Source organism: Bos indicus x Bos taurus, chromosome 21 (genome assembly GCF_003369695.1).
Source record: "Bos indicus x Bos taurus breed Angus x Brahman F1 hybrid chromosome 21, Bos_hybrid_MaternalHap_v2.0, whole genome shotgun sequence".
In the NCBI taxonomy this organism is placed as follows: Eukaryota; Metazoa; Chordata; class Mammalia; order Artiodactyla; family Bovidae; genus Bos; species Bos indicus x Bos taurus.
The window spans coordinates 29,645,958-29,659,878 of record NC_040096.1 but is presented as its reverse complement, the minus strand read 5'-3'; the positions used below and the strand labels follow the sequence as shown (position 1 = coordinate 29,659,878).

General features: G+C 44.1%; 1 protein-coding gene across 4 annotated transcripts in view; it reads left to right on the top strand.

Moving 5' to 3' along the window:
• The window catches only part of LOC113879687 (neuronal acetylcholine receptor subunit alpha-7), a 139,806-nt gene that overhangs the window by 45,743 nt on the left and 80,142 nt on the right, over window positions 1-13,921 (top strand). For all 4 annotated transcript variants that reach the window (XM_027521358.1, XM_027521355.1, XM_027521356.1 and 1 more), the window contains exon 3: window positions 8,793-8,837. In XM_027521358.1, the coding sequence (XP_027377159.1) occupies window positions 8,793-8,837 (45 nt within the window). The remainder of the gene's footprint in view (window positions 1-8,792; window positions 8,838-13,921) is intronic.

The window sequence follows — 13,921 nt, the reverse complement described above, 5'->3', positions numbered from 1 at the left end:
CTCTGTGTCCTCTTTGCTAATTAATCTCTGTGTTTCTCCTCTGCACACACTGTGGTTATCTCATGCCTTGCCTTCATGCCATTAACTCAATTTTCAGCTGGGTCTATTTTGTTCCTTCCTGGTTCTAATTTATTAGCCATGTAACTGTGTTGTTTTTGCTCTAAGCTTATTTGTTTAGCTCTTCAGTCTCCCTTTTATTTCATTCAGGTCTTTTATAGTCTCATCTTTGAAGTCATGTTTAATTTGATCCAAGGTTTTATTGAGTTATATAGTAGAAAGAACTCACAAGAAGCATACTTGTCTTAATTAGGCTTTTTTCCAGATTATACTTTGTATTTTTTGTGTTCATCTGTTTGCCTTTTCTTTCTTGCTTTGCTATTTTAAATTATTTGTGTATTCATTGATTCATTCACTTCCAGACTATATTTGCGAATCTGTCATTCCAATTTTTTTTATCTTGCCCAAGCCTTACGAGGGTATGTTTACTCATAATTTTTAATTTTCTGTAGTATAATGGTATAAACTTTTTTCTGTATTATTCTTTCCTTTTATGTGATTTTTACTTTTTCTTAATTTATTAAGCCAATTAATCTACATTGCTTGTGGAAATATTATATATGTCAAATAATAACAACAAAAAGAAAACATTACTGCTTTCACTTCTGGCTCCTGCCTTCTTTATATATATCATCTCCTTTCCTTCCCTTCCTGAAAGTTCCACACAAGTGTTCTAGTGGCCAGAACTGGAACTAGTGGCCACTGCCTCTCTCCCCCGTCTCTCCCCTGGATCCACAATCTCCCCCAGCCCCTCCACCCTTTCCTCACTTTCCAGTTTTGCTGACTCAGGATAGAGCTTCTTTTCTGGTTCTGCTCTCCTTCTCCATATCTTAGGCTTCATTCGTCTAGATTTGAGTCCTTTGGGGGAGACTGGGAGGCTGTTCCTCTAATAGTAGCAGAAAGAATGTCTTTCAGTCCTAGTTAAAAGTGCACCCCTGAATCCCTCATCCCTCCCTGGGAAGGCTAGGGCGGGCCTTTCACACTGTACCCCAAGATACAGACCTTGGGCAACCTGCAAATGAGCACTGAGATGGGGCTAGGCCCCTGGACTCAAAAACCAGGATGTATTAAGAACACCAAGCCTGCACCAGTGACTTTCAAACTTCTGAGCTTCAGGACCCCTCTACTTTCATAAAAGTTATTGCAAATTCTCTCCCTTCCCATTTCTTTTTTTTTTTTTAACATGTGTTACATCTATCCATATTTATTGCCATGTTTGAAATAAAACCTAAGAAAACATTTTCAAGTCCATGAATCTATTTAAAATTATCATAAACCTGTACCTTGTAATCATAACTAATATTTTAAGAAAAATAACTATATTCTCAAGCAAAACACATTTAGTGAGAAGGGTGGCGTTGTTTCATATTTTGCAAATCTCTTGAAGGCCCAGCTTTACAGAAGACTGGATTTTCTGGTCTGCCTCTGCAGTCAGTCTGCTGCATTGTATGTCACGTGGCTCTGCAGAGCTCTGCCAACGGCTCATGAGGAAGTGAGGGTGAAACAAGCTAGTCACTTCTGATGGTTGTGAAAAATTGTGGCTTCACTAATCCTCTGAAAGTATCTTAGAAACTCAGAGGTTCCCAGTCTATACTTTGAAAACTTCTGTGATGTACAGAAATCAAAGGGAACCATTTACTGTGACCATCACCAAAGTGTTTCTTGTTAGGAAGAACATTGGGAGCAGAGTTGCCTGGTGGCTGAAATACAGGTGTTGAGCTAAAAAGGTAAGGGACTGGGTCTCAGCTTCTGCATGAGCTGTGAGACCTGGGGCCATGGGCTTGTTTGGTTTCACAGTTGGTATCTTTATTATATCCCTCCCTCTTGATTATAAAGGTGATACAGGCTCACTGCAAAACACTCAAACAAAACAGTGATGTATTTAGTTAAATTTGGGAACTCTTCCTCTAGTTCCCATTATTAGATGAGAATAATAATAGCACTGACTTTGTCTATTTCCTAAGATTGTAATGAGTTTCAAAAAAAAAAGTGTGTGTGTGTATGACATTCAGAAGACCGTGGACTCGAGTTTAGCTATGTTCTTTGCAGATGACATTTACTAGTATCCTCTGTGATGAAAATCATGGGCTTATTCGTCTTTTGCCCTTTCTTTCTTTTGGACAGAATTTTCTGATTGTGTGCCTTTTTCTTACTGATATGTAGGCGTTTATTTCTTATTCTGGATATGAATCTTTTCTCAACCTGTTATCTTGCTGACTCAGGGAAAATCACAGCCTCTCAATTTATTTTTCTGTTAAAAACGGGACAAAAACATGGCTGGTGTAAAGATTAAATTAGATAAGAGAAGTAACCCTTTTTATAAACTACAGAGGACTACAAAAATAAGGATTTATGTTATCCAGCAACTTTCTCTGCAAACAAGAATTGAGACACAGATCTATTATTACCTGTTTTTTTCCTCAGCATCTACACAAAAGCAAAGAGAAAGTGTTGGAAGCTCTTCAAAATAAAGTTGAATGATGTCAGCCTGTAACTTCCTGAAGAATAATTGCTGTAGGAGTGCAGGATGGCACGTGAGACATCATCAGAGTGGTCGTCCTCTAAAGCAGCCGTGTGATTATTCCAAGAGATTGATTTTTAAAAAGCACAAAGTATACTTTAAAAATCCCTTTATTGAGGTATGATTGACATACCAAAAGCTGTACGTACTTAATGCATACAATTTGATGTGTTTGCAGATAAGCATACACCCGTGAAACTCTCACCACAATCTATGACATAAACATAGCCATCGCCTCCCAAAGTTTCTTCCTACTCTCTTTTTAAATTTATTGTTAGAATTATTATTTCTGTGATAAGAATACCTAACATACGGTCTACCCTCTTAGCAAGTGTTTAAGACTACCTTACAGCATTATTAGTTATAGACTCTGTGCCTCACTGGGGGTCTCTGTGGCTTGTTCATCTTACAGACTGCAACTTTGCACCCTTGGACAGAGACCTATTCCCTCTCCCCCAGGTCCAGTCTCTGGCAGCCACCATTCTGCTCCATGCTTCTATGGGTTAGATTATTTTAGATTCCTTATACAAGCGGAATCATGCAGTCTGTCTTTCTGTGTCTGGTTTCTTTCATTTAACATCGTGTCCTCCAGGTTCATCACACTGTTGGAAAGAGCAGGGTTTCCTTCTTTTTTGAGACTAAATACTATTCTGAAGTACTCAGACTGAAAAGCAAAGGAGAGGTTGGTTTGGGGAGTGCTTTGTGTACTGATCTTTGTGGTTCCATGGCAGCCAGGGGTCCTGTGTCCTCCTGTGAGATCCCAGGGTCAGGAAGGAGCATGGGTCTTGTGGGGGAGCTGTGTGTGTGTGTGTGTGTGTGTGTGTGTGTGTGTGTGTGTGTAAGAGAGTGAGAGCCACCACATGGGATGCACTGGAGTTGAGTCACATGTCACAGCCTGTGTGACACTGCCCTCGTCCCTCCCACACTGGGAGGTTGTGGGGGCAGCTGCTGTCTCTCCATTTCCCAGGAGTGAACACTGAAATCGTGGACCGTGAATGCTTAATGAGAGGAGCTGATTGGAGCCCAGGAGGTTTCTCAACAGCCAGTGTGGGCTCTGCCCTCTGTGTAAGCCAGCCTTGTTGGGTCAGGACCATGATGGACAGATGGTTGCTGAGGATCTGGAGTCCCTGGAAACCGTGCCCAGATCCTGTGCTCTTTGCTCCCAGAAGGTCATTGTTGTTCTTCAGTCACTCAGTCGTGTCCGATTCTTTGCAACCCCATGGACTGCAGCACGCCAGGATTCCCTGTCCTTCACCATCTCCTGGAATTTGCTCAAACTCAGGTCCATTGAGTCGGTGATGCCATCCAACCATTTTATCCTCTGTTTGATCTCCTTGCAGTCCAAGAGACTCTCAAGAATCTTCTCCAATACCATAGTTCAAAGGCATCAATTCTTTGGTGCTCAGCCTTCTTTATGGTCCAACTCCCACATATGAAAAACCCATAGCTTTGACTAGATGGACCTTTGTTGGCAAAGTAATGTCTCTGCTTTTTAATATGCTGTCTCTGTTGGTCAGACTTTATTTTGGGGGACTCCAAAATCACTGCAGATGAGGACTGTAGCCATGAAATTAAAAGATTCTTGCTCCTTGGAAGAAAAGTTATAACCAACCTAGACAGCATATTAAAAAGCAGAGACATTACTTTGCCTACAAAGGTCCGTCTAGTCAAAGCTATGGTTTTTCCAGTAGTCATGTATGGATGTGAGAGTGGGACTATAAAGAAAGCTGAGCGCCAAAGAATTGATACTTTTGAACTGTGGTGTTGGAGAAGACTCTTAAGAGTCCCTTGGACTGCAAGGAGATCCAACCAGTCCATTCTAAAGGAAATCAGTCCTGAATATTTATTGGAAGGACTGATGCTGAAGCTGAAACTCCAATACTTTGGCCACCTGATGTGAAGAACTGACTCATTTGAAAAGACCCTGATGCTGGGAAACACTGAAGGCAGGAGGAGAAAGGGATAACAGAGGATGACATGATTGGATGGCATCACCGACTCAATGGACATGAGTTTGAGTAAACTCTGGGAGTTGGTGACGGACAGGGAAACCTGGTGTGCTGCAGTCCATGGGGTTGCAAAGAGTCGGACACGACTGAACGACTGAACTGAACTGAGGTTGGTCATAGCTTTTCTACCAAGGAGCAAGGGTCTTTTAATTTCATGGCTGCAGTCGCCATCTGCAGTGATTCTGGAGCCCAAGAAAAAAAAGTCTGTCATTGTTTCCCCATCTATTTGCCATGAAGTGATGGGGCCGGATGCCATGATCTTTGTTTTTTGAATGTTGAGTTTTAAGCCTGCTTTTTCACTCTCATCTTTCACCTTTATCAAGAGGCTCTTTAGTTCCGCTTTGCTTTCTGCCGTAAGGGTGGTGTCATCTGCATATTTGAGTTTATTGATATTTTTCCTGGCAATCTTGATTTCAGCTTGAGCTTCATCCAGGCCAACATTTCGCATGATGTACTCTGCATATAAGTTAAATAAGGAGGGTGACAATATACAGCCCCAGGGGGTTGTACCTGCCTGCTTTTCAAATCGCCTGGGTCTAGGGTCAGGGTTTGGAAACCCCCTTCTCACCCCTCCCCCCACCAGGAGTCCCAGTGTTGGACCCGTGTGATTGCAGCCTGTGTGGGGCATGAACACCGAGTTAGCTTCATTTGCCCATTCCTGATTTCAGACAAATGCGAATGCAGCACAGGAGGCTGGTAGCTTCTGTGTCAGTGAAGGAGGACGAGGTAAGAGAGGAGAAGCTTCACTCCCGACTCCATAGGAGTCAGGGCTGTGAGTGGTGAGGACAAGGCTGGGAAGGTGTGACGGGGCACTGGATGGGAGGGGACCTTGCTGTGCAGACCTTGCAGGTCCTGGTTACCTGGCTGTGCATTCAGAGGCCAGCCCAGGGTGGACCAGGAGGGTGGCCATCTTCTGTACTCACAACTGGAAACTGGTGGCCAGGTGTCTCTTTTTTTATGTAACATAGATTTATATTTTACATAAAATGATGTTCATATAACTTGTTATCCTTGTGGAAAGAAACAGAAAGTAGAGCTAAGTCCCTTCTGATGCAGCTGGACCACTGACAGGAAGGTTCCTCCTCGGGTTGAATTGCACTCTGCCTCTCTGGTGCCTGTAGGCTGAGGCCACAGGTCTGCCCAGGCTGCAGCTTCCTTCTTGGAGACCCTGGGCTTGCGAAAGAGGAAGGAGGAGGGTGTGCGGCAGGAAGGGCCCCTGGGAGTTGAGGGGGAGCAAGGTCTTGGAAGGTGGAAAGTGCATACAGTGGGTGTGAGGGGCCGTGGCTTTGGTGCTGAGGAGTCATAGGGAGTAAAAGTCGCGTCTCATTCTCAGGACCTCATCTTCATCCCTCTGGTAATGTTTATATCTCCCTGTCATCCTTTCTGAAGGTGCCCTCTTCTGTCCTCCATGACTTGTCACTGTTTGTAATTACAGGTGTGTCATTGTCAAATTATATTACCCCACCCTCCACCCAGATTTTATATTCTGTGAGCTCAGGGACCATGTCTGTTCAGTTCACCGCGGTGCGTGTCAGGCTGGCATAATGCCTGAAACAGAAAGTGCTTCACAATTACTTTGTCGCACGGGTGAATAAATGAACACTTGGTTGGACTATGGCTTATTGAAGGGGCTGTGTGCAGCCCTAAGGACCTGAGACTAGATTCTTTTAGCAATGCAGCTGGAGGAGGGCAGAGAGCTATTCTGGAACTGAGCAGAGGTCAGACTGTGAGGGTCCTTTCTTCCTTCGGCTTGGCTGCTGTAACCAGCGTACCACTCAGTGGCTTAATGACACACATTTATTTCTCACAATTCTGGAGGCTGAGGAATCCAAGATCAAGACACCTACAGCTCTGATGTCTGGTGAGAGCCTACTTCCTGGTTCATAGATGCCTATCTCCTTGCTGGGTCTTCACATGGCAGAAGCGGTGAGGGAGCTCTTTGAGGTCCCTTTAATAAGGACAACAGTCTTGGTTCTGAGAGTGAACACACCCCCATGACCTAAACACATTCCAAAGACCCTGCCTCCCAATACCATCCCAGTGGGAGGTAGGTTTCAACATAGGATATTTGGGGGTGACACAAGCATTCAGTCTTTGGAGGGGAAAGGACATGCTTCACATGGGGGTGGGAAGGAGATGCCACTGTGCCTTGTCACCATGCAGACTGAGAGAGCTGAGTCTCAGCCAGTGGGTGGCCTGGGATGGGAGGTGGGGGCCCACCTTGGGAACACAGACAGGAGCCTCTCTTCTGGTCCTGCAGGCTTTTCCTGGGTCTCCGTGGAGGCCCCCCAACCTGCATTGCTGCTCCCTCCATTGGAGGCTGGCTGCTGCTCTGCGTTGATTACAGTTTGAAACGCTTGCTCAGTCCCATGCCACCGCACACCACAGAAATCCCGTTTCCCTCTAATGAGGTTTCAGCTGGCGTGTTGGAAAGAAGAAAGGCTTTTAATTAGATTGGTCGTAATTGAGCTCCCAAACCACAGAAGCCTTTCTCTCAGAAGATAAAGACATGGATGCAATTAAGAGAAAGAAGCCACCTGAATGGAACACTGGCTAATTTTAAGTCTATTAAAAACAACAATTCCTTAATAAGTCTAGGCAAGGGACATATGTCCTGAAAGAGTTTATCAGCGCTTTCAAATAGCACTGGGATCAGACTGGAACTGGAGCCCTCGTGCAGTACAGATGCATGGCTTCGTCAGGGACTGTTCACTCTGCACAGAGGGAGGTTAGCTCCACAGATTTTTCTACCCAAACCCCTGGCAGGTGTTATTTTGCAAAAGGGGCATCTATTTTTATTGTGACCAGACTGGCAACTTCTTCTGGACACAGCCCCTGGCCTGAGGTCCCTGGGACTTGGTCCCCTGTCTTTCTCCAGGCAGCCTGGTCCCCTCTACGAGATTTACCTTCCTACCCACACTGTCATCTCTCAGAGGCGCCCAGGGCGAGCTGCTGGGGCAGGGACATTGATGTGTCCAAGAATCTCTGCCAGCTCCTTACACGTTCAACACATTTGTATTTTAATGAGAAGCAGCATTCATTTCTCACTTGCATCCCTGCCCTGTGACCACGCCCCAGCAGATGGTGTTCTTTCTGCCACTGGATCTGTTTCTGTGAATGCTACCAGGGAACCGGGCCAGGTAGTTCCTGTTGAAGGAGCTCATGGTCTCAGCCTCAGGGCATCTCAGCATTAATAAGCACTTTGTCCTGGAGGGGATGAAATTGCTAGTTGGTGGAGTCTTTTTTGGTGGGAACTGAACACGAAATACTGAACAGCAGAAACTTGCTCATTTTTCTCCGTGCCCACCCTGGCTTTTGCTAGCCACTTTTGGGCCTTGCCAGCCATGATTAAAAAAAAAAAAAAAAAAAAAGCTGATTGCATCCCAGTTGGAAAGGCCTGAAGTTGGCTAGCATCTTCTTTGGGTGCCCAATGCAAGGGCGAAGCCACTGTTGATACGCTGCCTCATGCTCCCTGGACAGAATGCAGACTTGGCACCCTTCTGGAGCCCACACTCAGGTCGGAAATGTGGAAAGAGGGCTCTTGACCCAGATCCAGGTGTGAATGTTTCCTTCATAAAGTCAGCTCACCTTTCTGATGCTTAGTTTGCTCACCTGGACAGGATTTACCTTGCTTGTGTGTGTTAGGGGTCTGGTGTGCTGCCTGGTTGATGAAGGATGGAAGAAAAGGTAGGCAGACCTAGGAAGAAATGGGGGCCACACAGCATTGTTAGCACAGGGGCAGCAGCTGTCACGGGAGGGCTCCCTCCCCCTGCCCCCCCGGGGGAGGGAAGCCTAAAATATTTCAATTTTCTTAGAACTGTCCATTCTTGTAATAAACTTGACTTTAAATGACTGAAATTTGTACCCAGTCTCATTTTTTTAAGTATACAAGTGATTTTAAAAAGTGTAAGTAAAAATAAGTTAAACCATTAGCAGGTATCATCTCTGGATGGTAGGGTTGCAGGGTTTTAATTTCCTTCTCTCTACTTTTCTGTCTTGTGTAAGAACTCAGTAATGAATGTGTAAATAGAAAAGCTTCACTCCAGGGAAATGCTGGAGTGTATTTGGAGGTGCTTGGTGAATTCTAATTTTGACACACACCAGCCGTCCCAACCATCAGACTGGTGCATGAATAATGGTATCATTTCCTCTTAGGTACACTGTATAAACCATATCTTTGACTCTTTTTATTTTTTCCTTTAAAGGATGAGAAGAACCAGGTGTTGACCACCAACATTTGGCTACAAATGGTAAGTGGCAACAGTGGCGGTCCTCACCCATGGGGCTTCCTGCTCTTACATCTGAGGTGCCTGAGCTGGAATTGCAGGCAAGGTCCCTGAGAGTATCCAGGACTGTCCTGCCGGCCTCCACGTTTGCCAACAGCGAAGGAGACCTCCCTACCTTTGCATGTCCTGCACTACACCCTGCAAGGCTCAGTGCACGCTCCTGCTTCATAACAGGGTGACTTGGGGAAGTTTCAAAAGCAGAAACATGCACATCAGTCGTAAGTTGCAGGTCTGCGTGTGAATGTCCACCGCCTGTACCATAACCGATCCCCAGAGCTCCAGAGTGCCTGCCCAGCTCCCCCTGCCTCTAGCCGTGCACGTCTTAATATGGCGGAGCAATGCCCAAGCCAGAAGCCTTCACACTTTCTGCTCTAGTGATCTCTGCCAGAATTTCAAGATGCTGTATTTTTTCATTCGTGGATTTTTTTTACCTTGCCATCTAAAGTTCTAACCTAGATTAATTAACTACAAAATATGTCACGTCCATCCAATTGTAAATATAAACATTTTAAAAGAAAAACTGTCAGTCTTTTAAATTGAATCTATTTAAATTCCATATAATTTGACACACCTATCAGTAATCAAAAAACATATACAAACATGCCCTTCTTTACCTGGTGGATATTTTATATAGTCCCTTTTTCTCTCTACTCTTACCTTTCTTTTCCACACAGAATTTTATCCTTGAAAGTCTTTTGATTAATGGTTCTGACTTGGTTCTTTCCAATGTAAATATTTACATAAAAATTATTCCTTCAGAAAAGTGTTAAGAATTTTTCTTCTTGATTGATTTAGGATTACAGTGATTATTGGTACATAATTCATCAAGGTAAAACTAATTATAAATTTTAATAATTATTAAACAAAAAATTGGAAATCTACCTCTCTACCGAAGATGGGGCTTTGTTTTAAATTCATTAATACATTCATAGACAATTAGTTTTTATTGCTAAAATTGAGACATAGATACAGATTTCACCATCAATTGTATAACTTTTAAAAATAGAGGTGGTAACATGTACAGTTCAGAATGAAGGGCAGTTTGTGATAGCAGCATTACTCATTTCCTTGAACTTCTTACATTATATGCCCAAAATAATAAGAGTTTGAGGGTCTTCCCTGCAGGATTTAAAGCAACTTGCCTCAGTGCGTGGATCCCACCTGCACACCTAACCCTCCAACTCCAGCTTCACTCCTTTTGCCAAGGGCACAGGGTCTGTTCTCCCATGGAAGCCAGCCCTTCCTCAGTGGATGTGGTCCTGTTTCCTGGCACCTGCTGAGAGCAGGGCTTTCACAACTGCCCCTGTTGCGTCAAGCATCATAGTAGTGTCTGTGTCACTCTCAGTATACAAATATACTGCCCTCTGGGGCTTCCCAGGTGGCGCTAATGGTAAAGAACTTGCCCATCAATGCAAGAGACAAAAGAGACATGGGTTTGATCCCTGGGTCAGGAAGATCCCCTGGAGGAGGTCATGGCAACCCACTCCAGTATTCTTGCCTGGAGAGTCCCACGGACCAAGAAGCCTGTCTGTAGGGCCACACAGAGTCGGACACAACTGAAGTGACTTAGCGTGTACGCGTACTGGCCTCCGGAGAAGGCAATGGCACCCCACTCCAGTACTCTTGCCTGGAAAATCCCATGGATGGAGGAGCCTGGTAGGCTGCAGTCCATGGGGTCACTGAGGGTCGGACATGACTGAGCGACTTCACTTTCACTTTTCACTTTCATGCATTGGAGAAGGAAATGCCAACCCACTCCAGTGTTCTTGCCTGGAGAATCCCTGCTGTCTATGGGGTCACATAGAGTTGGACACGACTGAAGTGACTTAGCACACTGCCCTCTGTCCCCATGAAGCTGCTTAGTGATTCCCTGGTTTTCTCTCACCTTTACAGCAACATTCCCCTGAGTAGTGCCCTCCCACCCCAACTGTCTTCAGTCTCTCCCTTTGCATTCTCACTTAAACTCACCTTCATCTGGCTGTGTGTACAGGCGTGCTCAATCGTGTCTGACTCTTGGCAACCTCATAGACTGTAGCCCGCCAGGCTCCTCTGTCCATGGAATTTTCCAGGCAAGAATACTGGAGTGGGTTGCCATTTGATTTTTTAAGGCTGTATGTGAACAAATCACTAACCCCTACCCAGGTTACTACATATTATGATTTTTTTTTTGATGAGAATTTTCAACTATACCAAGAAGTTGAATTTATAGTGAGCACACATATACTTGCCTCCTGGATTCTATGATTACTTTTACTATACTTGCTTTAGCCTGTATCTGACCTTCTATTCATCTAGTTTATTTTTAAATTCAGCTCAAAAGTAGAAGAGTGGGCAGTGGTGTCTTTTCATCCACATATTTCACAGAGATCTCAGAGTCCAGAGGTTTTTTTCTTTCTTTTTCTTTCTTTCAAGGTAAAAGTATTTGCATACAACACAGTACACAAATCCTAAAAGTATATCTGACGGTGAATTGCCAATAATGCCTTCATCTCTGCAGCCCCCATCCCTGTCCCATGCAATCAAGACTGTCATATAGCTTTGGGAATTCTGGGGCATAATGTGAATGCTTTCTTTTTGACATAAAACCGTCCATTTCCCATGCCCTCTAAAGTACAGAGCTGATGTCGCATTTTTCTCCTGGAAGGAGAGACACACTGAATTTGCTCCTGACATGTCAGATCATGTTTCTCTGAGCCTCTATTTCTTAGTCCTCAGTAAGTGATTTGTCTTCAGCAATGAATGTGATTTGGCTTTTTTTTTTTTTAAACGGATGTTGGTTTCCAGGAAAAAACATAACTGGATTATTACTTACTGTGTTGAGTTCAGGTGCTCCATAAATAGACATCCTCGCTTTGGAGGATGTCAGCAGAGGCCTCTAAATTTCTTTCAAGCACAGCATATTTCTAATTAAGACTTGCGGAAGCATCTGCAGCTTCATTTGTTTTAAAACTCACATTTTTATCTCATGTACCTATTCAACTAATCTTTTCAAGCAGCTGCTTTGTGGAAAAGCATTGTGAGGCCATACGTTGGGGGGCCCAGAAAAGGATGAGACCCAGTTTCTACTTGCAAACCATTTCCAATCTGGCTGTGTAATTTACACTCTAAAGAAGGTTCAGATATCAAGACCAAGTACCTACCTAGAGAATTGGCAGGAGGCAGGCTGGCCGTGTAGACCGTGGAGTTGGCAGTACAGAAATCAAAGGAAGAGGAGGAAAGGCAAGAACTCTATGCATGTGGTGATGGGGAGCCCGAGTGTTTCTAGGTGTGAGCTCAGTAATTAATGTTTCTTTCCAGGTGCCCACCCTGTGGAAAACAAGCTGGGCACCTTTGTAATGTATGTCCTTATAAAGCTGGGTGGCACATTTTATCTGGCACCTATGGCTCATGGAGCAGCTGTAGTAATAGCTCCCAGCTGAATTTTAAGGAATCACAAGAATCTTGGATTTAGAACAGACCTGAACAGTTACCTAATCAAAACCTCTGCCTACTCTGTTTCCATCTGGAAAGCCGTGGTATTCCTACTGTGGCCTCAGCGTGGACCTGGGGAACTCAGACATCACCCCCACAGGCCTTGGAAGCTGCCCCAGAGCCATTTATAAGACAACCATGTTGATTCCTGCTCTTTGTGTTTCCCAAACTGGTGACCAGCCTGGCCTGCCCAGCCTGGGTAATGGGGACAGAGAAGTGAGGCTCCATGCTGAAGAGGGCCAAGGCCAGAGTCCCCAAGGAGGGAGGGCAGAAACCTGGACAGGAAGGGACAGAGGACCCAGGAGACTGCTCTCAGCAGTTGGTTTTACTCTCCCTTATTTCATGTTGCTGAATTCCTGTTCTGAAAAACTGAGTCCACGTAATCTTTTTTTTAGATATTTAAACTCTGAGGTCAACATCCTTTTACAAATGATGGGTTTTCTATACATTCAAAGAGAAGAGGCAGAAAAAATTCTCTTTGACATACGGTTTGTTGATTGTGTTTTCCTTTCTCTTACCTGCCCTGATTTGTAGGAATTTATAGTTATTTAGAGAACCTGAAGGAAGAGAAAGCATTTGATCTCTCTGTTTACTTCTTTATATTCCTAGGAGGAAGCAGCTAGTGTATTTTTTCTGCATATTAGTTTTATCATTTGGAGAGTCCTGTCAGACATATTCTGATTTAATCTATGAGAAGAATTGACAGAATCCATTTCAGTTTCTAAAGAGATGTTTGAGCCATTCGGAGACTTAAAGAACTTGCTTTAAAAAAAAAATAAAACTATCTTCTTTAATTTTGAAATTTTGACCATTCTTCTGGTTTCAGATTTCCCATCCTTCTGCTTATTTTCCACCTCCTAATTCTAATTATGGAATTAATAGCATTAATAGAATGTTAGATTCTAAACCATATTTATTTCTGAAATGCTTATTACCTTCTTCATTCTTCTGCATTCTTTATCAAAATAGAAATGCTACATATGTTGCTCATAGATGAGAGGTCAGTGGCTTGCTTAGGGCCGTAAGAGCAACCCACCATTAAGCAAAACCTGTGTCCACTGAGAGAAGAAAGTTTTGGGACAGAAGAAAGGAGGAGACCCACCCTCTTCCTCTGAGATCAGAACAGTTGACGGAAGAATGTTCAGGGCATGTGTGTGTGAGGTGTTTCCTGACTCCAACAGCTTGGCTCTATCCTGAGTTAGCATTTGGTCCTTCAGGTAAGGGCTCATTCCCATAGACTGCCCCCATTTGAGACCCCAACTGCAGACGGGGCCCGAGTGACCCACGCTTCTGTCCAGCTGAGTTCACATTCAGACACTCCCATTCCCTGCCTCATATTCAGTACTGTCCTTGAACAGCTCCTGGAACTCAAGAGAAACCTTTATCTTTGTTTAAAATGTATTATTGTATATAATCTAATATATAATATAAAGGATGGGCTTCCCTGTTGGCTCTGGGAGGGTTGGCACTTCTAGGTTCAGGCCTGTTTCCAGGTGCCTGCATGTGGGAGCCGTGCCAGCTGCTGTCTATACACAGATTTTGCTCAGCACCTCTGCCCTCAAGGCTCTGTGATCCGA